This window comes from Dermacentor andersoni, chromosome 1 (assembly GCF_023375885.2).
Source record: "Dermacentor andersoni chromosome 1, qqDerAnde1_hic_scaffold, whole genome shotgun sequence".
Lineage (NCBI taxonomy): Eukaryota > Metazoa > Arthropoda > Arachnida > Ixodida > Ixodidae > Dermacentor > Dermacentor andersoni.
Window position 1 is genome coordinate 289409084 of NC_092814.1, and position 27507 is coordinate 289436590.

The 27507-nt window shown below is 48.3% G+C and overlaps 1 protein-coding gene across 1 annotated transcript in view; it reads left to right on the forward strand.

Annotated features, from left to right (window-relative positions):
• Window positions 1-27507, forward strand: part of LOC126548340 (RYamide receptor-like) — a 409825-nt gene that overhangs the window by 294844 nt on the left and 87474 nt on the right. The window contains exons 2-3 of the mRNA XM_072285022.1: window positions 12573-12765; window positions 19792-19947. Coding sequence (XP_072141123.1) covers window positions 12573-12765; window positions 19792-19947 — 349 coding nt within the window. The remainder of the gene's footprint in view (window positions 1-12572; window positions 12766-19791; window positions 19948-27507) is intronic.

Here is a 27507-nt window from a genome sequence, read left to right on the forward strand (position 1 = left end):
TGTATATATTGATACATGCATGTTGCGTGTTTCTTGTGAACGATGCACGCGGGCGTCCCGACGAAGACAACGAACGCTCCCTGGCTCTCGAGCTGTCAGCTGATCTGGCCAGCGCTGCATTATCCTTTGTAATTATACTTGTAGATACTCTCCAATTGTTAATCCTTCGTTCGCGTAACATATTGGTGGAGGGTGCCGTTCCCTGTCCTCGCCACGGAGCTCCGTAGTGGCCGCACCGTCCTGCTTTCCGCCATGGCTCCCAGGGACAACACCTTGTCTGCTTCTACTCCTGCAACCTCGCCAACAACATATGTTGCTGTTACCAACGCCCGCGGTCCTGGAATATTCTCCGGCCAAGATAATGTCGACGTTGAGAACTGGCTCAACCTGTATGAGCGTGTTAGCCAAAACAACCGCTGGGACACCACCATTATGCTAGCGAATGTCCTATTCTACTTGGGCGGAACTCCTCGTGTCTGGTTCCGGACACAAGAGGATGATATCTCTAGCTGGGATGCTTTCAAGGACAAGCTCAGCGACTTCTTTGGCAATCCCACCAATCGGCAGCTGGCTGCTAGAAAAGAGCTTGCTACCCGAGTTCAGTCTTCCACTGAATCGTATATCTCGTGCATACAAGACGTGCTCACTCTTTGCCGGAAAGTCGATGACTGGCTGAGGCTGAGGTTGACAAAGTCGGCCACGTACTCAAAGGGATTGCGGACGACGCGTTCAACTTGTTGCTATTCAACAATGTGTCCACCATCGACGTAATTGTCAAGAAATGCCGCCGCTTTGAGCTCGCCAAAAGCCGCCGCGTCATTACACAGTTCTCCCGGCTCCCTAACACGGCTGCAACGTCGTCTGGCGTCGACCTGACCGCTTCACCACCCCTAAATGAGCACGTCACATGTATTGTTCGCCGCGAGCTCGAGGCTACAAGTCCTGCGCCGATCCATCCATGCCAACTTGACCCCACCTTTGACCAACCGGCCCCAGCTATCTCTCTCATTCAAGCAGTGGTGCGGCAAGAATTTGCCAACCTCGGTTTTCCTGCTGCCTGCTCTGTCTCCCGACCTGACGCCAGACTGCTGCCGACAGCTCCGCCTCACAGCGGTCTGTACTCCCCTCCTAGATACCGCAACCCTACCGAGTGGAGAGCTCCGGACGACAAGCCCATTTGCTTCCGTTGCCTCCACATTGGCCATGTTGCTCGCCACTGCCGCACTGCATGGACGTCGCGGTATTCGAGCTCCTTTCCCCCGACTCCTCGCCAACATGCCGACCCGCACCGCTCCTCACTTCGCCGTATGCCTCCTACCTCAGGCGTATCCGTTGATGACTGTCCTCCTGCTCGCTCGCCGTCACCTCAGCGCCGTCGGTCTTCGTCACCCCAGCCACGCCGCTATTCGTCGCCGTCCAATTAAGGACCCTCCCGGACGGAAAACTAGACCATGCAGCTCCAGAGGGTAGTGCTGCATTATCTCCGTCGTGTCGAAATCCTCCACTGACGCTCCCAACGAACCAGAACTTACTTGATGTTCACGTCGACGGTGTCCCTTTCACGGCGTTAATAGATACTGGAGCCCAGGTGTCCATAATGAGTTGTAACCTCCGTCGTCGACTGAAGGTTCTCACGCCTCCTACTACTGGAGCCGTACGCGTGGCCGATGGTAGCACTGTTGAAATCACTGAAATGTGTACTTCCCGTATCAGTATCGCCGACCGCCACGTTCCTGTTCTTTTTATAGTGCTGACCAATTGTTCCCGTGATGAAATCCTCGGACTCGACTTTCTTACGGCGCATTCAGCTTTCATCGACTGTTCCGCCGGTACCCTTTGCCTCAAACTTCCTCTACTCGCGCATATTCGTGCCGAACTGCCGAAAAACTTTAGTACGACCGCCATCGTCCGCCTGCCGCCTAAAGCCCGGACTTTCGTCGATTTGCTATCACTTTTTCCTGTACCCGATGGTGATTACGTCGCCACACCTGTTCCTGATGTCCTTTTGATGCGCAATATCACTGTGCGCCACTCCGTCGTCACCGTCGCCGATAACCGGACATGCCTCCCCGTCGTCAATTTTGGCCTGACAAAGGAAGTTGTACCCTAACGCATATCGGATGCAACGCTGCGTGCTATGGGAAATGACCACGTCACGACGTTTTCAGTGGACGTCTGCTCATGTTCTTCACCATCTCCACAGTATGCTATTTGCTCTGACGCAACATTTCGTCCCATGATTGCTGCGGACTTCTTGCCTGAGCAAGCAGCAGCTCTGTGTTGCCTTTTGGCTTCCTACCACATCTTCGACATCAACAATCGCCAATAGGGCCAGACTTCGATTGTTAAGCATCACATAAATACTGGTGATGCCAGTCCTATTCATCGCCGGCCATATCGAGTTTCTGCTTCAGAATGCAAGGTTATTCAAGATGAAGTGAACATGATATTTGCCGAAGGTGTTGTTGAACCTTCGTGGAGCCCTTGGGTGTCGCCCATGGTACTTGTTAAAAAGAAAGATGGCACGTGGCGTTTCTGCGTAGATTATCGTCACCTAAACCGCAGTACCAAGAAAGACGTCTACCCCTTGCCTCGCTTTGACGACGCCCTCGACTGTCTCCACGGTGCCAAATACTTTTCATCAATAGACCTTCGGTCTGGTTATTGGTAAATTTTAGTGGATGGAAAGGACCAAGAGAAGACCGCGTTCGTCACCCCTGATGGTCTATATCAATTCAAAGTTATGCCATTCGGTCTATGCAACGCCCCAGCAATGTTCGAACGTATGATGGACTTTTCGCATCAAAGGTTCAAATGGTCAACATGCATCTGCTACATAGACGACGTGTCGTATTTTCACCTACATTTCAGACACACCTTGAGGGCTTGTCAGCTGTTCTTCGTCTTCCACGAGGCGGGGCTGCAGCTATAAATTCATCGAAGTGTCACTTTGGTCGTCGGCAGATTACAGTGTTGGGCCACCTCGTCGACGCTTCGGGTATTCAACCAAACCTGAAGAAAATTCGTGCTGTCACGTCTTTTCCGGTACCTCAGTCTGTCAAAGACGTCCGAAGTTTTGTAGGACTCTGCCCCTACTTTCGACGCTTCGTTAAAGACTTCGTAGCAATTGCCCGACCGCTTACTGATCTTCTGAAGAAGGACGTGCCGTTTACGTTGGGCCCCACTCAACTGCCGCGTTTGCTCACGTCACCTCACCTCACCAACACCATCTACGCTGCCTGCCGGGTGCCTTCAACCGCTCGACATTCCTTCGCAGCCGTTCTTCTGCGTTGGCCTGGACTTACTTGGCCCTTTCCCTCTGTCCACGTCTGGCAACAAGTGGGTTGCTGTGGCGACAGATTACGCCACACGCTACGCCATCACCAGAGCCCTTCCAAGGAGCTGCGCCTAAGGCGTCACCGATTTTCTTTTACGCGACGTGATTCTGCAGCATGGCGCTCCACACCAACTGCTCACTGACCGTGGTCGGACATTTCTTTCTAAAGTCATCGCCGACATCCTTCAGTCCTGCTCAATCAAGCACAAGCTGACTACGTCTTACCATCCACAGACTAATGGTCTGACGGAGCATCTAAATCGCACCCTGACAGACATTCTTGAAAAGTATGTCTCGTCCGACCATACTGATTGGGATCATGCCCTGCCCTATGTCACTTTGGCATATAATCCTTCGCGTCACGACACTGTCGGTTATTCCCCGTTCTTTGTGCTGTTCGGCTGAGAACCCACATTGCCACTGGACGCATCCCTTCCATCCGCCGCAGCAGAGACCAGCGAGTATGCACTTGACGCCATCACCAGGGCAGCCCAAGCACGCGAAATTTCCCGCAGTCGTCTCCTGACCTCGCAAGAGAAGCAACGGCGTTTGTACGATCGCCAACACAGAGACGGCCACTTTTCGCATGGATCTCTGGTACTTCTGTGGTCCCCTACTCGTCACGTTGGCCTGTCAAAAAAACTCCTGTCTCGGTACACAGGCTCATATCGAGTGCTGCGGGCCCTGACTCCAGTTACCTACGAAATCGCCCCAATCAGTACCAGTGCCTCATCTGCCCCGAATTCCACTGAAGTTGTGCATGTCGCACGCCTCAATTCATATTGCTCTCCTGTTATCACGGATATTTAGACGCACCAGGAAGATACTTCTGCCGCCGGGGGTAATGATACATGCAGGTGGCGTGTCTCTTGTGGACGATGCACGCGGCCGCCCCGACGAAGACGACGAACGCTCCCTGGCTCTCGAGCTGTCAGCTTAACTGGCCAGCGCTGCATTATCCTTTGTAAATGTACTTATAGATACTCTCCAGTTGTTAATCCTTCGTTCGCGTAAAAATATTTTGACAAATCGGAGCCCATCTGATTTTATTTTCTGTGAATGTTGGGTGAGTTCAAGCACGGCATTTTGTGGTAAAATTGGTCAATGACTGTGAAATATTTGGAGGACGCTTAAGCTTCACCTTTAAGAGTGGAACGCGATAGCACTAGAAAATCCCCGACTGCTTCTCACGCTTCCCGGCAACTGCAGCATATGTAACCGTAATGTTTACCGGGACGCGCGGGCGTCGAACGCTATGCACGGAGGCGAGCTTTCTGGTTGAAACGCAGAATCTTGCGTGGGCCGCGATGCGCGGAGGCGAGCGCCATCGTGAGGTGTGGCAAGGAACTGGGCGGGCCGCTCTATGAATGGTAGAAACGCTGGGAAAGTGGTTTGTGTTTGAGTCTCCGCGTAAAAGAATTATGTTTTCTCGTATATTCAAATTAATGTCGGACGCTATCATGTCTCTAGGTAGTGTAGAAGTCGTACTGTAGAATTTTTTGACGCATTTTACTTTGAGAAATTCAATGAGTTCAGTAACTTCTTTGAGCTACATGGAGGGCCTGCGTGGTTCGAGCCATTCCGAACCACGCGACCGAAAGGCGACACTGGAGCTATGAGACGCCGTAGTGGAGAGTTATAAGTTATTGGTGCACTTAGAATTTTACGAATATCCAGGGTCGCCAGGTTACGCGATTCCTCGCCAAATTGGCTACATTTAGAGGCTCCTGGCGACCGAAAATCGTGCGGGGCGACTTCGCTACTTTCTGGCTACTTTTGGCGGTCGTAATTGATATAGATAGTGTCCGAATCACCCTCCCCTCGATCACCCCCTCGAAGCAACAGCCCCGAATGCCAGATCTTGGAGGCCATGCTTTTGTGTCTTGCAAGGTTCGGAAGCAAATTCAGCGCATGAAAATACAGGGCGTTTCAGCGAACACTTTCAAAAATCTTTAGAGTTGCCTGTGGCACATATCACAATTCTAGTTCAGGAGCTGGTCTACTCGAAGCGGCGGACAATACTTGCGCAAGAAAGTGAGATACAACATCAACTAATACAAATTCACTAATAAAGTTAATAACTAAGTACATTATGGACCATATTGCAATTTACAAGTTCTAGCCGTGGAGTTCGCAAGGCGGATTCACTTGGAACGAATTTTCAATATGACACCAATTTCGAGATATAAATTCCCGAACTTTACGGAGAAATGCATTGGTGTTCCAGTTCATTTGTTAACAAAACGTCGTTTCATGCACTGAAGCACACAAGTAACTGGAGCGCCAATGCATTTTCCCGCAAAGTTCGGGAATTTATATCTCGAAGCTGGTGTCGTCCTGAAAATTTGTTCCAAGTGGAGCCGCCTTGCGAAGTCCACTGTGGGAATTTGTAAATTGCAATATAGGTCATAAGATAGTTAGCTAGAACGGTAATTAGTGAATTCTTGTTAATTATTCGGTTTTGCATTTTAATTTTTTTGTGCAAGTAATATCCGCCGCTTCGAGTAGCCCGGCTCATAAACTAGAGTGGAGCTATCGGCCTCAGGCAACCTTTAAAAAAATTTGAAAGTGTTCTGTAAAACACCCTGCATATCATAGCCGCCATATGGTCGGTGGTCCTATTCGACTTGTCCTGGGCTGTCCAGGAGTGCCCGAGATGCTTCATATGCAACGCTTTTTAGCTGAAATCAACGTTTATAGCAGTCCGAGACTATCATGGACGGATAATTCAACAGGCCCAAGCAGCTCTCTGCGGGACAGGAATTAACCAATCTTAACAGAAACGCTTTTGCGACCTTCGTACGACGGAAGCAATAGGTGGTGTCCGTACATCACGCACCACACCACGGACGAAGAGCAATCTGCGAATATTGTCACGTGGTAGGGACGGTTGAGGACACAGCAAGAAAACTGTGAATGGTGAAACTAACTTTATTGGGCGAACCTGTGCCCAGAAAAACAGGCTACCCTCAATTATCAACGAAAACGGCGAACACAGTCGGCGATCGTAGAACATCTGATCAGCGGGTCAAGCGCGTCGGCTTTTATAGATCAGTCGTCGAATGTTCCATAGTAATCGCTGGGACCCGCGTGCATTCCACAAAGTTTTACGCCATCCGCGTCGCGCATTCATGCAATCAGATTACACAAGGTTCGGCGACAACAGACAGCGGATAGAAGCATCGATAACATTCGGGAAACTTCCGATACATGTAGACGCGTCCTGCGCTGAGCTATAACATTTCTTAGACGGTAAAAGCGCTCACGCGTAAAAGATAGATGAGTTCACGTGTCAATATATTTGCCGTTTCCGGTGCAAAAATTCTAACGCGTAATCACAGACTGAAACCTGTGTGTGATATGTACGATAAAGGCCTTGCAGGCCTTTATCTGTAGTGTTCCTGCTTTTTACAGCGGACGATGCATTTGTGGCACGTAAAACAGCCATGTGGAAGGATGGGAAAGAAGCGGTTGCTCTGAGTAATTAAGGGACGATTAACCCTCCTTACCGCAGAGTGATCTTAAGGTGCAGGGAGGTGAACGTTGGCGGATGCGATGCAAGAGTGAACAAGGCTGGACAGAAGAACGTACGCCTGTGTGCACATGAAACGGCTGATGTTCCCACGTAGGCCCGGTGAACGCGCGGGCTGCATGCATACGCGCCTACTGTTCGGCACCGTGCGGAGTGCATAGAGTTTGCTACAATAATTGCTAGAGGGAACTGGGGCGCTGCAATCGTTGAGCCACCATGGGTATGATAGGAAGGGGATAGATTTGTCTGATCTTCGTGCATGTGGAATCGGACGTTCTTCTGGCTTTGTTTATTACGCTTTATATGCCACCATTGTGGTAAATTTCAGAGCAGTCTATACTTGTGTAACTGCAGAAGACTCTGCGACCACGCATAATTGCTACTAATGGCAACCGTTCAGCTTGTCGAGGTGGCCAAATCAAAACGCCTCAAGCGTCACAAAGCACTGGTTTTCCCACGGTAAATTTATAAGGGCGTTTTATGCCCCTCGTCGATGCATGAGTCCGTGGCGAAATAGTTTCAATATCTGGCTTCTGCGCTAGAGGCCCAGTGTTCGGACAATTTTAATAATGTTTTCTCAATTATTGATTACGCAGTACTTTGTCGAAAGTGACTAGCTTACAATGTCACGAAGCCGTTTGAAGCCAAAAAAAAATTATGTGGTTTTACGTGCCAAAACCACTTTATGATTATGAGGCACGCCGTAGTGGAGGACGCCGTAGTGGATTTCGACCACCTGGGGTTCTTTAACGTGCACCTAAATCTAAGTGCACGGGTGTTTTCGCATTTCGCCCCCATCGAAATGCGGCCGCCGTGGCCGGGATTTGATCCCGCGACCTCGTGCTCAGCAGCCCAACACCATAGCCACTGAGCAACCACGGCGGGTTCGTTTGAAGCCAGAAGGACGAAGTTTAGGCAAATCCATGCACTCACCATAATTCCCACGCTGGCTCAACCACTCGCACTGCAGCTTCAGTAGGCACCAGCGCCAGAGTTCGCTCTAGTTATTATTGTATGAAACTCTATTGCAGAGTGGACCACAAAATATCGTTCCCGTGAATCTTCACTTACCGTGAGAACAATACACGTCAGGCCGCAGTCAGTGTAATTAAACGCGTAACGACGTTCTCTTGTGCTGGAAACTTCGTGGGCGCGCTGTGGCTCGTCACATGTCCGCGGTGCGCGGATGCCCGAAACTTGCTAAATGAAGCAAAATGATTCCTCTAAAGCCACAACCGGCATACGTGTTTGTTCTCACAAATTGCAGATGGGCTAGCCATAGGTCGGGATGTGCGTAAACTGTGCTGCCGGTGATAGCCTTGCATTCTTGCAGTGCAGTGCGAATGCACAGATTTATGTTCAGAAAAGACGGCAAAAGTAGCGGGGAACAGGCCTCACAGTCTAACTTTCGGAGTTAATTATGAACTCCTTTGAACGCTACAGCCCGATGCTCGTATGAAACGACTTAGGCAACGGTATCACGATGGTATACACCGCGATTGGATCAGTCGGTCGCATCACTACGGCACGATGCGCAACCCAGCGTGGTTTCGCGCCGTTGGCGATAAATGTAAACAAGAGAGGATAATCTGCCCCGACAAGATGGCGCAGTAACGCCAGCGTCCGGCGTCGCTTCACAAAGAGTGACGTCAGGGCCTCTCCTTACCTTCCTCCACGCTAAGACAGCAAAAAGATGGATTCTGATACCAGCGGCCCTCACGTGCATGCGCAAGCTTTCGCTCAGGTATGCGCCGCCGGCTTTCTATCTATGACACTCGGATCGCATGGGCGCCGGCTACACGCTTTCGTTATCCGCGGCTGCCGTCGTGTTATCTTCGGAAGAAGACCGCCTACGTCAAATAAGAAAATGTTTCAGTCTGATCCTATAAGTGTCCATACAACACAGCTGTGTTCTTTTTTTTTAACACAGGTGCATCATTCGTAAAATGTCGCCTTCATATGTTGCGACGGGCGTTTCTGTTATAGCAAATTGAAAGAAATACTTAGCGCACACTATTGTCTTGTTTTTACTCGGATTCCGCAGTAAAAACGCATTTTTAATATCTGCAACATTGAATAGAGCAACTTCTTTTTTTGTCTACTGTCGCGTACAGAAGAAAAAAAATACTTGAACGACCATAGTAAGCGCACCTTACCATCGTAGAGACGAGCTGCTGCGGAGTCGTGCGTGGACTTTCGCTGCCGGTCGTATAGAACCAGGCAAACAACAATTCAAAATGTTTTTATTGAAGGATGCGCAGCGAAAAAATGTCGTCCTGGTGCGAAACATGGGATCTAGACAGCGCAGTTGAGAGCATTAAATACTTTAACATAGTCAGAACAATGACACAGGTCACGGCCAGTCTGGAAACTGCAGGCAACCAGCGAACGAGCATCGAGTGCTTGTTATAGCTTTCGACAGGTGTAGCATTGTAGTTTTCTTTCTCTCTCTAAACTGACGGCTGTTCTGCATGCATATCGCAATAAATACTAACTTTGTATGTACTAGCATCAAGCAAGAAAGCGCGCAAAACAAAGCAGCTTCCCGGCTCTGCTGATATTTTCGATCCATTCCTCCCGCTGTTGTATTTCGGTTAGAAATCCCAATGGCCTTACTGCATCTTGCTAAATTGCTAAAGCATCCCGGCACGCAGCACGTAAACTTACCTATCGTGGAACATGAATGAAGGTTGATTCAGGGGTTAAAAAAAAACGTCCTATGTCGAGCTTCAGTGCCGATATGGAGGCTGCTGCGGAGACTACTGCGAGGGGAGGGGGGGGAGGGGGGCTGCAGCGGCGGCGTAGTGAAACAGTGTAACTGCTCGTGTAATCGGTGTATTTTTGGAGGCCTCGCACGTTTGACCACGACGGGCCCACAACGAGTAGGTAGTGAGCACGACTGTACGATTGGACTGTAAAGGACCGCCACTTGATGCTTCATATAAGTTGATCAAGTAAGCTTTCTAATGCGCAAATAAATGTCATGCGCTATACCTTGACATCGCTGTGTAGAGGAAAGAAGCCAGTAGTCAATCATGCATATGTCGGGGGCACAGATGGTGCCATTGTAGCACCATACACGATGCAATTAGGGCAAAATTCCGCCTTATGCGCACGGTTCACAGAGGCGTATACTACGGCACTACGTTCGTCCATCCGAGGGGGAGTGGTCGCCTTTTTAGAGATGTCATTCTGCCATAGTTGGTATAATTCATCGTGTCTAAACTGACGTTGATGAGGTGTTTCAAGGCAGGTCTTGAACTTGCAGGTCGTGAAGATATGGACTTAAAAGTTCCATATTCTCGTCTTTTTCCTCTACGTAGCAGAAAACTACGCTAGGCTTCCCGCAGTTTACAGCTATATGTCCCAGTTTGTGGCATTTGTAACAGCGAATTGGTCTAAAAGATTCGAATTTTCTTTTCTGTTCTTTTTGTGCGGTTTCTCGGTTAAGTTTCTCCTCTCTCTTTTCTGCGGGCTTTTCCTCCATGTCTACAGGCTCCGATCGTCTAGTCTGCGAACCCCTTTTGAACGGAAATGGTTTCCGCGGTCCATTTCGACCGTGCAAGTTTCCGTCCTCGGCGTTCAACTTTCTACGGGTTGCGTACTCTTCGGCTAATTCAGCCGCCCTTTCCACAGTGTTTGCATTCCCTCTGTCTTGCACCCACAGTTTCACAGCTTGGGGGATGGTTTTGTAAAACTGCTCTAGACACATGCATTCAATGATCATGTCCCTGCTGTCGTACGCTTCCGCGCTTTTAAGCCACTCGACTAGGTTGGCCTTTAAGCTATATGCAAACTCCGGATATCCGTCGCTATCTTTCTTGCCTGTGCTCCTAAACCTTTGCCGAAAAGCTTCGGCTGAAAGGCGGTATTTCTACAAGAGACTAGCCTTAACTTTTGCATAATCATATGCATCCTGTGCACTCAGTCTGACGATTACTTCCGCCGCCTCACACGGCAACATAGACAGCAACCGCTGTGGCCATGTACTCGGGCCGAAGTTCATCTTCTCGCAAATCCTTTCAATATTGCTTAGGAACAAGCCTATGTCGGTCCCGACCTCAAATGGCTTTAATAGCCTCTCCATGCGGTACGATTCTGCCTCACTTGATCGTCCCAGAGCGCCTTCACTTCCTTGAGACAACTCCAAACGTTTGCTTTCAAGTTCAAGTTGCATTTTTCTTAACTCGCGGTCTTTATCGCGTTCCTCTCTCTCTCTTTCCCGTTCTTCTCTGTCCCGTTGTTCTCTTTTCCGTTCTTCTCTTTCTCTTTCCCGTTTCTCTCTCTTTTTGAGAAGTTCCAATCCCATTTCAATTTCTTCCTCACTGGCCTGATTGGAAATTAGCTCCAATAATTCTGATTTTAACATTTCCTTGCGTACATCTAGGCCCAGTTCCTCACCAAAAATCAACAACTCGTCTCTCAGCAGTGTCCTTAACTCCATGATTGCTGCTTTACTGCCTTGATGCTGCTCTCTAAATCTAGCTAGGAAAACACAACCTAGCTAACACTCAACAATCTAGCTTCCCTACTGTTCTAAACAGAACAACCACAAAATGAAGCCTAGAGAGTCAAAGCAAGAACCAAGCACTCACCGCAGTCACAGCACCACGTCGCAAAGTCCATCTCACCGCTGTCAGCCAGTTGTCAGGATTGGGGGCTCAATCCCATCGCTCGTGATCAGTTGTGAAGATTGGAGTCCTGCATGAATTTTCGAAAGTAGCTGGCCCATGCCGTCGTCGAACTTATCCACGCTGAGGACGTTGATGAAGGGAAGCACTGCTTCTCATCGAGAACGAGGAATATGGGTTTATTTACAGTGTTTATATCAGTCTAACATGACTGTTTGAGAGAGAGTCTCAGTCCAAAATGACTGCTTAAGAGAAGTGTGTCGAGCATCCGCACAACAGCAGCTTTTAAACACTCGGTCCTCCCGCGATACAAGGTGATGCGAACGTTCGTTTAGTCATCGCAAACTATCCGCCTCTCCGCAGGACAGTTTACACACACACATGCACACACAAGTGTTTACGGTCCGAAACCGACACCACGCGAATTTCATAGAACTCGGAGCCGTTCCGAGCAGCGCGTTGTCTTGCGTCTTGGTCAGGGCGTGGGAAGGAGCGCAAAACGGCGTCCCCGCGGCAACTCGCGCACCCGTAGCAGATCAGGTCCGCGTTGGGGAGTTGGGAACAATAGTTGGCCGGCCGAACTCATTCCGTCACAACGGCTCCTAGCTGAACCGACGGAGAGTGGAGGATGCGCGTATTGATATCGACACAAAGTCAACTTCGCCACGCCGTGGCTAGAGGTTGGCGGCGATCCTCCCGAGATGTTGCTTCCACAGTCGCAACTGGTTGGCAAAACTTGCACTGCAGCTGGCCGTTCTTAACAACAAGCAAGTTATTGAAGCAGGTCAAATTGGCAACAGCTAAGTCGTTGAAAAAGTCACTGTTGTCTAGAAACAAGTTGGGTGCTTCTGAGTAGTTGCTGTTCCAACTTTGTTGCTGCTCGGTGTGGTACGTCTAAAGTTACATCGTCGTAATTACTCAAATGCGTATGTATGCCTGAAGGGACGTGCGCTCCGGACAAATGTTAAAGAAAGAACATGTTCTTTGAACATGTTCTTTTCAGGAATGCTACCCCTGCTGTTCCCGTCTGATTTGTAATACCCGTTCTTTTTCTGGTCATTTAAAAACGCAGGTACTACGCCATCATGTCCCCTCTGAGCTTCCGGTGGACTCGCAAGCGTGGCCCTTACATCATCCTGGCCATCTGGGTGGTGGCTGCGCTGTTGTCAAGCGTGCAGTTCGTTCATGGCCGGGCCACACCGTTCACCTGGGCCGACGGCACCTACTACGACTGCCACGAAAACTGGGACGAGAATGCCGGCAAGGTGAGACGCCGCCGCTCCTGCACATTCACCACCGTGTTCCGATCTCTTCCTGCGAAACATATGCCGGTCATGTCCTACACCGTATGAGTACGGGCGCGCTCATCCAGAAATCAGTGTGCACTAAGACTGGATCTCTGCAACTCACCCCGATGGAGCTTTGAAGCCGTCGTGTGGCAGAGATATCGTGGGCTGAAAACAGCGGAGATCTTGGTTGTAACGATGGAGAATTGGATGTTGCTTTAAGCTGATGAAGCACACGACGGCGAATTGAGTGCACGATGAGAAAAAAAAAATGCTGGGCGTAGCTACAAAGAGAGAGAGAGAGGGAGAGAAATAAACATGGGGAAAGAAAGAGAGAGCGAAACAAGAAAAGCAAAATAATTGAAATCGAGTATATGATATTGAGTAAATTATATACTAATTGAAATGAAGCATATCAGCGGAGCTGCGGAAGACACGTATGGTATGACAGAATATACCTCGTGGAGCGTTCGTCGCATAATGATACCAAGCGTACGAAAACAGTTGGAGAAGGCATAGAAATAGAACAACATGGATTGATGAGTTGGGAAACTCGCGAGCAAACGTGGCGGGAACTTTCGAACATGAGATGTCTATTAGTAGAGCTTTCGAAAGCAGCCCATTGATAGGAAATGTGTTTAATAACACTTTGAATGATGGCAACTGCTCCGCGTATACGCAACAGCTGCGTACGGCGGTAATGTACGCACACTGCATTTTATAAAACACAGACCTGTCATAGATTTAGCATTCGCAGGAGTGAAGCCAAGCCAACCAGGTGAACCATGTGTTTGCGTTATGCCAGCAAAATAAGCTGCGCTTTTTTCCGCTCTGCAGTACCTATAGGCTACGATAGGTTTGCCTACAAAGAACCTCCGAAAAGCACGCACCAGTGCGCCTGAATTTAGTCTTGCTGCGATTCCAACATTCCGCATGAATGTATGCACTCTTAGGCAAAGTTACACCCTTTGGGATGTATCTCTGTCACACAACAATAATCGTCATCTGCCTTGCTTGCGTTTCCTTTCTTGAAAACGCCGCGCCCGCTACTTTCCTGTCGGGAATGCTATGTTATGCTGATAACGCGCATGCCGTTCGTTACTGGGAAGTACCGGGCTCGCCGCGTTAAAGAAAGGAAATGCTGACAAGCCAGATGACGATTCTTGTAGTGTGGCAAAAGGGTATAACTTTGCTTAAGAAAGTGCATGCCCGCACATGAGGGAGTTCATAACTTTTGTATACATCTAGCATTGTTAAAAAAAAGGAGACGCAGTAACACATCGAAGTTCAAGGTAAACTTTACAAATGCGTTTTGGGCCGCATTATTCTGCGCTTTCTTTGCACACAGGTGTTTCACAGGGACTGCGAGATGCAACCGCTCCGTTGTCGTGTGCTGCCGCAGTTGCGATGACACGCGATCACTCATGTTGTCATGGCTCACAATAAATAAATAAATAAATAAATAAATGACGAAAAGAAGGCACCTCGGCTATTGTCGAAACTTCGTCGTATGGTTGAGTAAACTAGCGCTCAAACTGCTTCGTCAGTACATCGCGGCTCTATAAGTTCAAGTTATATAAGTAATGACTCGCAAAGCAGTCGTTCCAGTGCACGTTACTATATGCATCCGACGGAAATACACCGGTGCCACGGAAGAGGAAGACTAGCGACGCAGGAGGCATGAAGTGAATCGCACGAAGAAAGACTCCGAAGAAGCGGGAAACGGTGGTACTACAGAGGCGCAAGAAACGGAATGGTCGTGTACACAATTGAAAAGCTTCGGGTAAGAGTAAGCTAAGCAAACTACATGCATAGTGCTAGAAATTTCATGCAAGCGGGACCATTACTTACGGCCGAGAACCCGCTCCAAATTGCGGGTGATGTTTGAAGTATGGGAGTCTTGGGAAACGTTGAAATTCTGCAGGCTTTCTCGGCCAGGAGATGGCGATTCGCGATGAAACTATTGGATCGATTTGTATATTCCCAGTGATCTAAAGGCTTCAATGACTCAGCTTTCAGCTGGTTGCAGCAGCACCTCTCGAAATGGCAGTAAGGTTGTTCGATAATAGGCGTTTTTATAAGACTGTCGTGGAATTCTTTGTGGTAGATGCATCAGGTATTTCAGTGAACACTTTAAATTTTTTTTTTAAGTTTTCCTGTGGCAGACAGCACAATTCTAGTTCATAAGCTGGTCTAGTCGAAGAGGCGGACATTACGTGCACAAAAATTTTGAAATACTAATCGACTAATTAACAAAACGCACCCGCCGTGGTTCCTCAGGGGCTATGGTGTTGGGCTGCTGAGCACGAGGTCGCGGGATCGAATCCCGGCCACGGCGGCCGCATTTCGATGGGGGACGAAATGCGAAAATACCCGTGTACTAAGATTTAGGTGCACGTTAAAGAACCCCAGGTGGTCGAAATTTCCGGAGTTCTCCACTACGGTATGCCTCATAATCAGAAAGTGGTTTTGGCACCTAAAACCCTATATTATTTTAATTAACAAAACGCCTCTAACTATTCTTTAAACTAATTACCTTATGGCACTTATTTCAGTTTACAAAACCTAGCGGAGGAGTTCGCAAGGCGGAATCACTTGGAACGATTCCTCAGGATGACGCCAGTTTCAAGATATTGATTTCCGAACTTTGCGGAGAAATGCATTGGCGTTCCGGTTACTTTTGTGCTTCAATGCATAAAATGACGTTTTGTTTAGAAAGTAAGTGGAACGAGGTTGCATCTTTACCGGAAGCTTGACGGCGCATATCGCGTAAATACTGTCATCCACATAATTATTTTCACGTGGAAATGCATTGCAGTCTCTACCGCTAGAATTTTTCCATTACAATATGGGCTCTAAGGCAATTAATTAAAAACTTAATTAGGACATTCTTGTTGAATGGTTCATTATCGATTTCAACTTTTTGAGCAAGTAATGTCCACCTCATCGAGTAGACCAGTTCATGGAGTAGAATTGTAGTATCTGCCAGGGGCATTTTTTTTTATAGTGGTCGCTTAAAGACCCTGTATATATAAGGAAATATGAAGATGCAGACTGGAGTTGTGCGAGTAATATTGCCCCGCCCTCGGAAATTCTGACTGAAACTGAACATGGAGGCGAACACTGCGAAGCTCGCATGCTGGGTTCGCTGTAAGTAATGCTATTCTCACTGGAATCGACTCAGTCACTGATTTGGAAAAACATGCATAGCTCAGTCGCAAGCATCAATAAAGAAAAAAATAGGAGTTGGTTAATCACTTTGGACGAACTTGCGTGCCCTTAATTCGTTGTCAAGGAGCAGTTTAGTGACAGCTTTGAGATATCACTGCGCACGCGCACGCACTTACCCAACCACAACCGCTGTCAAACTTCCGTGAACGCCTGGGGTATTGCGTTCCTCACAGTAGTAAATTACGAAACAGTATACGCTTAACGACCTAACGTCGGGCCCTTATACGCAGTGTCAGATGGTAAATGTAAGACTACTTCCAATACAAGAGTATACTTCCGCTAGTGCGTCTGGAAAATTACTTTAATATCTCCCAAGGCGTATATTCGAATGGCTCGTTCAATGAATGTTGGTACGACTTGGAGGAAATGAATAATTTTTAATGAACGGCAACTTTTTCTTCGATTATATATGGCGCGTTGACGACGGTTATTTTCGCAATGTGAATTCATCCTGCAAACACAGTACTCGTTCCTGCTTCCTTGCGAGATGGCTCAGATGGAAGGCAGGCCTGTATTTGCAGTTCTATACCTGCACCCAGTACCTTCCTCGTCCTTTTGCCTCTCCTTCAGGAGTAAATAAAATTAAGGCAAGGCGTCTTCGTTGTACGTCGAACGGTGCCTTTTGCCGACAAATACTTAATGTACACGGTTACGACGGTGCCGACATTGTGCCGCTTTTCGTTCGTATCGAGTTTGGCAATGCAAGGAGACTTTTCGCGTGTCTAAGGGCATCAGCGACGTGCATGTGCTGTGCTTTCAGCGGTGCGTGCGCTGACGTACCGACTTCTGCCATACTTCCAAGAACGCAGGCAATTTGCAGTCATTTGGCTGTCTCAACAGCAACCTTTCTAAAGTGACTCATCCATTTGCATTCGCTCACTAACCTGCACACAAAATTATTCTCCGTGAAAGTTCCTGTAAGTACAATCTTTATCCCGTATGAAAGGTAGCCATATTTACAAAATGCCCGACATGATGACGCTACTTGCCGCTTTTTCAACAAACACGGAAAAAAGAATAACCGCTGGTGGACGGGCTGTGTGCTTCTCTGCACTCAAGCGGCATTTTCCCCTCGTAGGAACGTTCTCCTTGCGTGTTTTCGGAGATATAATGATTGGGAAAAGTTTTGACGATCGCTCCACCTTATTTTGATTGAATTCTGGGGTTTTACGTGTCAAAACAACGATTTGATTATGATGCACGCCGTAATGGCGGACTCCGGATTAATTTTGAGCACCGGGGGATATTTAACGCGCCCCCAATGAACGGGCCGCGGGCGTTTCTTGCATTCCCCCCCCCCCCCCCCCCCCCCCCCGTCGAAATGGGGCCGCCGCGGCCGAGATTAGATCCCGCCAACTGGTGCTCAGCAGCGCAACACCACAGACGCTAAGCCACCGTGGCGGGTGATTTTATTTGCCGCGCGGACTTCTTGGTAAAATCAGCGCAAAGCATTTTTCTAGCAGTACCTGAATTTCAGCATTCCGCTGAATTTATTCATCAAGTTGTGTTGCCTGATTTTCTGCTAATATTTCGCGCGAGGGGACAAATGAAGTTGAACTGAAAGCAATAATAAAAATTTTATCATCGTTGCACGTATGATATACCGGGTTATATTTTTTTGACGCTCCAAATATCTAGAGATTGTCCACGGTCAATAGCACTATTTAAATTTCTAGAGTAAGCGGCCTTTAGTTCTACTAGAAATCAATATGGTTTACTGAATAATTAACGAATTATGCTAAATTATGTTCAATTAATTATTTACCGCAGATAGTTTAATCTACGAATTGTAGCTCGTGTGTACGCGAACGATGTCGACTTGGAGAGATTCTGAGCATAGCACCGTGTTCCGAGATATGCGCCTGCAAATTTGCGATAAATATTCACTGTACCACTTACTTTTCCAAAAAAAACCTGTTCTATGCTTTGAAGCACAAAAGTAACTGTAATGCTAGTGCATTTAATCGGAAACATTGAAAATAATATCTCGAAACTGCCGTAGTCCTGAAAATTCGTTCCGAGTCGATATGCCTTGCTTTCTGATAGCTACAATTCGTAGATTGAAATACGTGCCTAATGCATCACAAGAAGCCAACAAACACTGACACCAAGAACAACATAGGGGAAATTACTTGCGCTTAATAAATGAAATAAACAAACGATAAATTAATGGAAATTAATGTGGATGGAAAAACAACTTGCCGCAGGTGGGGATGATTTAAAAGATTGATCAAAAACCTAGTAACCTATGTGCAGTCAGTCAAAAAATGCTATTTATGAACGTGTCCATGCTCCTGTAAAAAAAAAATGCAGTTCAGTGATGACCCTCTGGAGGTGGATCCGTACCTATGTAAACACAGCCGGCTCATCCGTCACAAATTAGGAGCTGAAAAGAACTTTTTAATGCTCATTATACGACATTGATAGCGATTAATTTGTGGTCAGCCAGTGACAAACGCATTGCACTAAACAGTTTGTTCCGTATTCATCAACAGGGCGTAGTGTTTTGCCAGTGTGGCTGTACAGCTCTCACAACGATCTACGGCTCAGATTGCGTGGCGACGCAAGTTTTAGTACTTTCAAATACAGAGTACGAAATGTTCCATTCCCACGAATCTCCGAGTGTGTTGTACCCTCAGTTACATTAGGAACTAATGCATCGGCACGGCAGTTGAATTCATAAACTGTGTCTGTTCCCGCGATTCCCCTGAAAGATGTGGTATGCTCAACGACACTAATGAACAATGCATCGGCAAGACGTAATGCTTTGCCATTGAAGTCATCCGAGAAAACGCCTGACATCCAAACGTATCCCCCTGCGACTATCAGAATTTAATATGCTACCGCCGCAAAAAAGAATAATAATAAATAAAAGAAAGCAACAAACTCACCTCGGACACGGCTTCATCGCCTTGCCGGCCACGCATTGTCTGCCAGCTCGGCTAGGGACAAACGGAGCTAACAACTTTCTTCTCCGTAGTACCGAGGCGAAGAGAAATCTCAAGGACCGAAAGTCCCCACATTTCGCTCTCGCAACCACTGCTCCTCGCGCATGCGCAGTAAGAGTGGAGAAATCCAATTATGATGTGCTCGTCACACCCACCCACACACACACACACGCACACACACACACACACACACACACACACACACACACACACACACATATATATATATATATATATATATATATATATATATATATATATATATATATATATATATATATAAGTTTAAGGAAGGTTTTTGGAGAAACGAAGGGGCGCACTAACGAAAATTGCATCTTTAATAGTTTTACGTTTTGGCCGTGGCACAGACTTCGTCAAATATGGCATTTGATTCTGACGAAGGACGTGCAACAGCAGCAAAGTAAAACCATGAAACATGCAATTTTCGTAAGTGTGCTCCTTCGTTGATTCAACTTTACATATATATATATATATATATATATATATATATATATATATATATATATATATATATATATATATATATATATAGTAGTGTAGGAAGCACGCAGGCCCCGGGGTGATGGTAGAATTTAATAATTTCCGTGAAAAGAGAACGAAGAGCCGAAAAGTTAGGAATATATATTAGGCGAAAGGTATATATATATATATATATATATATGGGTAGAATATACAGGTGGCAGATATCTCAAAGAAAATACTCCTTTAGTGACGTTTCGGGGCCTTCGTCAGGGTCTAAGGCAATACTTGGGCGAATGGAATCCACTTGAAGCATTTATTTCACTTTTTGCTCTTCCCGTCGCAGGTGTACACGGCTGTGATATTCACGGTGACCTTCCTGACCCCCATGCTGGTGCTCACATACACTTACTCGTCCATCGGCTGGAAGATGTGGCGCCACACGTCACCTGGGAACGCCGACATCCGGCGCGACCAGCAGCAACTCACAGCCAAGATGAAGGCGAGTATAAGACCGTTTTCCTCCTTTGCAGCGTCTGTGCCATTTGTGCACTCTTGCTTGATGTCCACCAGAACTGGGATCTATACGTCTGCCTTATAGGCAGCCTGGGCATTAAATTATAGCCTGAGAGGCTTTTCCTGTACCACGACCGGGTTGCGGCTTTGAAGGAAAGACGCCTTGTGCGTTGCGAGAAGTATTTTCCTTCTTTTAAATTGTATGGTGGCACGGTTAATTAGTTTCGCAAAACTTATGCATCGTGATAACGAATTCTTGTGGTTGCGCTTCGTACTTCGCGGAAGCAGACTTCGAGGGCTGCGTACGTTCAGATGACCAGGGAAAATGACGAGGCAGGTATGGCAAGCACCGAAAAGTACACTCCGTGCATAACGCGGTCGTCAGCGCACAACCCTTTCAGTCACTTTTATTTAGGAGTAGGGTTAAACCGGTCACTCATTTTTCCTTCCTGCATGCATAGGAGGCTAATTTTGGAGCTCCACAAAGAAGCGAGAAATACGCTACTTTGAGACTCCGATGCCAGCCGTGAATAAGATGTATTTACTACTGCTATACGTATAGTACATTGATTTCCCATGGATGACTCCCCGATTCCAAAATATGAGTATCGTGGTGCATAGAGAGACAGAAGGAAAAGTAAAAGGAAAGGCGTGCGATTAGCAAGAAATGGATGCAATTTGGTACTTTTCGCGGAGAAAGGGAAAAAGTGAGAGAGCGGAAAGAGATCACAGAAGTACGAAGAACGTAACTTGTGCGCACACTCTTTTCTGTGGACGCCAAGAGCGCTTGCGGGAGTCCCCTCGCGCGAAACATTTGGTGGCATCCCGTGAAAGGCAATCCTGGATGGGGAACGTGCATGAAATTGTAGGTAACAGAAGACGAATGATTAAAGAAGAATGACAGGTTTTGTTATTTTTTTAGCATTCCCGTGCGTCGCCCTTACAATCTCATCTGCAAAGCTAATTCTTTGTGACTGGACGCCATGAACGCAAAAGCAACATGTCTGTCTGTGTAGTATGGTTACGACGGACTCAAGGGTATTGACACGACAGCGCTGTGGCTGCGAGTTCGCATAAAAAGGCTGATTAAGGAAGGACACGCATCACTATGATTCACATAGGACTATGCATCACTATGCCCACACATGACCGCAGAAGTAGAAGCATTTCGCTTTTAGCCTTTTGCGCATGCATTTATGATATACTTATTCTATATCGGTACTAGGCAGACGAAAGCTAGACAAACACGGATGCGAAGGCATCTACGACTGAGTGTTAGACAATTGTATGTACTGTTGTGATGGGCCGTTCGCCCCACGACATCCCTCGGTCACGGCTTGCACGATTATCGTGAAAGGGCCGATGGCCTCGTCGGGATGGTTCTCGACACGGATGAGTTATGGCCAGCGTGGGAGTGCCTCGTTGATGAGAGGTTTCAGCGATTAGCAATGATACGGCTGTCACCTGTCAGCAGCACAAACTCGCGTGTCCAAGCCAGAGACGCGCTCAGTGTGACCCGGCCCGCTCAGTATGACCATCTCAGAGTATGATCGGCGTCAGCGAGAAGGGCGGCCTACCTCCGGATTGGTGGGACCTGATGTCAGCGGCCTCCTGACACCGGATTGGTGGGACCTGATGTCATCGACCTCCTGGCACCGGATTGAGGGAAGTGACTAAACAAAGATCACGCACGGCATAAAAGGAGCTACGGACGGCGGGAGTGATTGAGCGACTACTACTTTATCATCAACGTTTGTGTAATTCTTTGCATTTCTTTATATTGCTTTGCATTTTCTTGCACTTATGTAAATATATACGTGATTCTCCAACGTCCTGAATATCGGACCCAGCCTGACGTTCACTCACCCCTCCACGAGGAAAGAGGATTCCACGTCTTTGGTCCCCGAGTCGCAACATTGGATGGCAGCGGTGAGATAGTCTGCGTAGCGCTTCAACTTCGGCATGGTGAGTGCACGACCTCTTCTCCTTGAGAGTTGCCAGGCTTAACGTGGTTTTCCTGGTAGCAAGAGTGTTAGAGGCCTTGTTGAAAGACCTTGCCTCAACACTTAATTCCTTGAGAAACTTGTCGGCAAAAGAAAGGTAGCCATGGATTGGAGGAAGTTGCGCAGAATGGACCTAAACGTGATATGCGGGGAATTCGGGATTGATTCTGGGAAGCAGCTAAAGGAGGCGGAAGTCATCGATGCCATAGAGGCAAATGGCAGAGATGAAGACGAGATCGTGGAGGCTTGGGAGGATATACAGGACCAGAGAAAGCGAAAGCAGGATGAACGCGAGTACCAGAGAGAGCTAGAGCAGGAAGAACGCGAAAGGGAGGAGCAAACGCGACAGCACAGAATGCGGATGGAGGAAATTGACAGGGAACTCAATCATCTAAGGGCACTGCAGGCACGGTCTAGGCTGCACGTATTTGAGGACGGCGAAAACATAGAAAGTTTTCTTGAATTTTTCGAGAAGGTTTGCGCAGAGGTGCAGCTGGGCCATCACCATTGGTCGGTAGGATTCTTAGAGGTACTTCCCTGTAATGTGTCCGCTTGCTTGGCTCACCTTTGCGACAAAAACTTCCGGAATTACGATAAAGCCAAGATTGCTTTATTCCGGCATTTTGGTATTCCTGCTAAGCGCGTGAGGGAAAGCTCGAGTGACCTGTACAAAATTTCTCCTTTTGAAGAGACTGAGGTTGCGCCAGTGAAGAAAGAGCATGAAAAGTGCGAGGTGGCTAAACCCTCAGATATAGAGCGTAAGCAAAGCGAGGCCGTCGCCGGTCTAAAAAGAGAGGCCGTTCGGCAGGGCGTCCCTTGCGAGGACGAGGCTTGTTCCAGTAGCCATGAGAACGTTAAAGAGGCGCTGGAGGCCTTCCTCGTACCCGAGCACTTGGGCGACTTCCCGGAATCGTCTAGGATAGGCCCAGATGCGGCGGCGGCAGAGCCAAGAAAGGACTCAACGCAGCTGAAAGGAGCGGAAATCGTTCAGGACTCCAACATCGGTGACTGCGCAGTGCAGTCGTAAACTTAAACCAAGCTAGCGGACATCTCGGAAAGCCCTCCTTGCGTGGAAGAGGCTTGTTCCAACAACCCCATGAGGTCAGTGTAGGGCTGGATACCTTCCTCGTGCCTGAGCACTTGAGTGACTCTCTGGCATTGCCGAGTATAGAGAGCGAAGAAGAGACAGTGGCGATTCCGAAAGGCGTTCCTTGCGGGGACGTGGCTTGTTTCAGTAGCCTTCACAGTGTAAAGGAGGCGCCGAAAACCTTCATCGTACCACCGCACTTGAGCGACGTTCCCGAATCGCCAAATGGAGTGAATACCATGGTGGCCAAGCAGTGCGGGAAACCGACGCTAGGGGTTTCTAGCGGCAAATTCGATGACCACCTGGCAGCGAAAAATTGGTTCAGGTGGCGGAGGATCAAATGAGCGAAGTATTCGGCGCATCGAAAAGTCGCGAAAGACCCCACATCGCCGCGCGTGGGACAAAGGGGCAGGCCATCACGCAGAACCAAAAAGGGTTCATTGCGGTGATTCAGGAAACGGAGGCGTCGCAAAAGGCTAATTACGACAGGAGAGAGCACGTCTCTGTGATTAAGGGTGCGGCTGAAAAGTCCAACCTAGCTGAGACATGCGCGTCTGAACTGGGTCAGTCGAATAGTCACTGAGCGGCAGTGCGCTGAGAGAACGAGAACAAAGGGAAAATGGCTATTCCCGTGTTTACGGCCTTCCCCTCAGGGACGAGACAGCAAGCCGCGAGCACTTGGAGTGACGGTTGACGGCATAGGGCAATCTAGGTCTTGCACCCCATGTGCTCAGCGTGGCCGAAAGGCTTTCAGTCGGTGACCCATCGAGCGCGCATGAAGAGAGAGTAATTGTCGAAATGGGTGCATACATAAGTTTTTTTCTTTGTAGTTTTTGTTGTTTCTTTTTGTTGGTTGTACGCGAGGCAATTTTTTTGTTATTATTAAGAATGGATTACTTTTCATTTTCATAGTTCGCGTGAGGAAAGCAATCTTTTTGTGAAAGGTTCTGCGCGCAGATAGTGCAGCTTTTTTTTTTTTTAGATAGCACTCTATGAATTTCGTTTAATGCAAGGCCGTCAGCAGAGCCCAGTACGTTTCGCTTTAGAGGCCCTGGTACTGGCACGTTGCACTGACCGAACGAGTAACTTTGTCCATTTCAATCGCTGTGACGAATCACGTGGTTCAAAAGGTGGCCTTTTTCTTTCGTTTTGGCGACTTGTGAATCACGAGATACGTGGAAATTTCAGTTCGGAGGGGTGCAGTTGGAGAGGCGCGACACGTTTCCGGGAAAGGATCCTAGTTCTTCGAATTTCGACCTCGCTGTACCGTGACCAAATTGACAGCGGTCTTGAGGCCGTTTCGATGTGGAGGGACAAAGGTGGCTGAAAGTAGCTGACTCATGACCTACTCTTTTGATAAGTGTTTATGCCTCCATAGAGAACATAGAGTTTTTTGTGTGGGTTTTAATTCTTTGTTCAAGTATGCTTTAAACGATCTCCATTTGTTTATCGTTTGCCTCAGAGCTGCGTGAGTTGCGCCTCCTTTGAGACACGACAGAAACGAAATTTACCAAAATGTTAGTCACACTACCATTTCAACTTTGTTTAGGACCTGAAATTTCAATTACTAATTTATTTCTTTAGTTTCGCTTGAGTAGTGCTCCTCTATGGCTGCCTTTCTAGCGCTCGCTGGTTCTGACCTCGGCATAAATTAAGGGATTGGTAGGATTACCTGGCATATCTCGGAGGGGGTTTGGGCACTTGCCTTGTCGCTGCTCGGGCGCTGTACGGACTTGGTCACTAAAATGCCAGTTCCGAGCCTACGACCTGCAACCAAGCCTCCCTTCAAGATGGCCATTGGACGTGATCCTCCCGGAGAGCCCAAGACTTCGAGCCGGAGCTGAGCCTGCTGAGTGGCCAAGGCTTCTTCAAGGGGCACTGATCTGCCCCCTTTCGAGCCCTCTTCCTGGCGGTGGACGAGCTGTTATGAACGGAAGTTCGCCCCGCGACACCCCTCGGTCACGGCTCGCCCGATTATGTTTAAAGGGCCGACGGCCTCGTCGGGATGGTTCTCGACACGGATGAGTTATGGGCAGCGCGGCAGAGCCTCGTTCATGAGAGGTTTCAGCGGTTAGCAATGATACGGCTGTCACCTGTCAGCAGCACAAACTCGCGTGTCCAAGCCAGAGATGCGCTTATTATGACCCACTCAGAGTAAGATCGGCGTCGGCGAAAAGGGTGATCTACCTCCGGATTGGTGGGACCTGATGTCAGCGGCCTCCTGACACCGGATTGGTGGGATCTGATGTCATCGACTCCCAGGCATCGGATTGGGGGAAGTGACTAAACAGAGATCACAAACGGCATAAAAGGAGCTGCGGACGGCGGGAGTGATGAGCGCCTACCACTTTATCATCAACTTTTCTGTTTCTTTGCGTTTCTTTGTTTTTATTTGCACCCGCCGTGGTTGCTCAGTGGCTATGGTGTTAGACTGCTGAGCACGAGGTCATGGGATCAAATCCCGGCTACGGCGGCCGCATTTCGATGTGAGCGAAATGCGAAAACACCCGTGTACTTAGATTTAGGTGCGCGTTAAAGAACCCCAGGCGGTCGAAATTTCCAGAGTCCTCTACTACGGCGTGCCTCATAATCAGAAAGTGGTTTTGGCGCGTACAACCCCATAATTTTTTTTTTGCATTTTGCGCACTTGTCCATTAGCGTTGCGGCAACACCTGATCGCCGCGCTGCTGCGGATCACGTTTAAAGGCAGCGTAAAATTTTAGCGACCTTAACGTCTCCGGCATGATGTATCCGAATTCACTGGCCGCTGCCTGGCACGCTGGAAGCGGCGGACTCGTCGACCGACCTGACAACTACCGCCATATGTAGTAAAGGATAACTAGCTGAGGTTTGGCACGGCCGGGCTAGAGGGGCTCGGTGCTAAGTGTGCGCAAACTTACGGCCAGACAGGCCGGACTACGGTCGTGATAAAGCCGCAAAGCTTCGCCCATTTCCTTCTGGCAGCATTGCATTCCTGCATGGCTTGCCTCCGCATCTTCACTATTGCCGCCGCGTCGCGTTGCCATTCGTGACAAATGCAGCATGCGGTTCCTGCTCGTTCTGTGTAAGAAAGGATTTCGTTCGTCAACTTCGACGCGTCCGATCTAGAGATGCACAAAATATCTTAAAGATGATGCACTACCGGAAATGATCGCCCGAGATTATGGTCATGAATTGAATACAACTTACCTTTGCTTTTTGTGCGCCATCGCGGCATATAGTACTTATAGTCACCCCAGAGAGCGTGTGCCAAGCAGATCTTGATGGGTAAGTGACTGCGCTGTGGAAAGGTAGCTTGTGGAGCTTGGTGAACTGCAGTTTACGTGCTTTGTGCGCGTTGGGTGGTCCGCGTCACACTGGCCTACTGCGCCGCGGGGCACGCTTTCTCTCTGAAAGCTGGGACAGGAAATATGTGTTCGGCCTTTTTCACCTCACCGTTGTGTAGTGCACAACCATTGCTCGTGTTCCAGTATGTATTGGAGAATCTGATGGCCACGCAACCTATCGGCATTCTTGCAATAGCCCATATCACGAGCACAACAGCGAGAATGCACGCCAAGAGAGACGCCCGTCAACTCGCAACTGATGAGCGAGCGATGCGCCTGGCTACCGAGGCGCAACATAGTGCAACTGAGAGATCAACTTTTGCGTACGGTTCTTCAATATTCGCCACTTCCGCTTCGCTGCCGCTTCGCCGCCAGATGCACGCGTCTTCTGCATAGGCGCTATTTTATAGCTGCCAATAAAATAATAAGCAATTACCAGCCCTGAGGCTTTGCCAAGATTAGTTTCAGAGTATACGATGGGCATTTGTAGTAAGCTTAGCCGAAGTGAAATTTCGTTGCAGTTGGCCTTTAAAGTCGCCCTGGACCACTTTTTCATCGAAGTGGAGAAATAAATTTCAAGTTAAAATATGCTATTTGAGAAATGCTTTGCTGGAATAACTACTTCAATGCGTTCAGTAGAAGCGGAGTTATCGGCGATCAAACATGACCTTCGCGGTGCTTCCGCTCCTTCTTGAATGCCTTGCGCTGCGAAGCCTAGGGCGGAACGGGGCGTGCTTACAAGGCTCCGCCTGCTGAACGCCACCGTGGCGCGCAGTTAAAATTTGATTTTGGTTGTTAACGTAGACGCCACTACTTCTGACTTTCAGGCCTACGATGCGCCAAACATAAGCCAAACTGGGTTGTCCACATCGAGCCGCAGTGTGCTTAGCCAGAGGACTCGTCGCGGTACCATGCGGTAACCGCTGTATCTAGCTACGTAGTAGACCGCAGCTACGTGCAACTGTATAGTGCGTATGCGGAGCGTTTGCTTTGTGCACGAAATGGCTTGAGCCACTTGAGGACGTGCTTGCTCTCATATCATGGGTACTAGGCGCGAACACACACACATCAACAAAGGAGACGGGACAGAGCGCCATTGTCCAGCGGCACCCCATGTCTACCTGCAACCT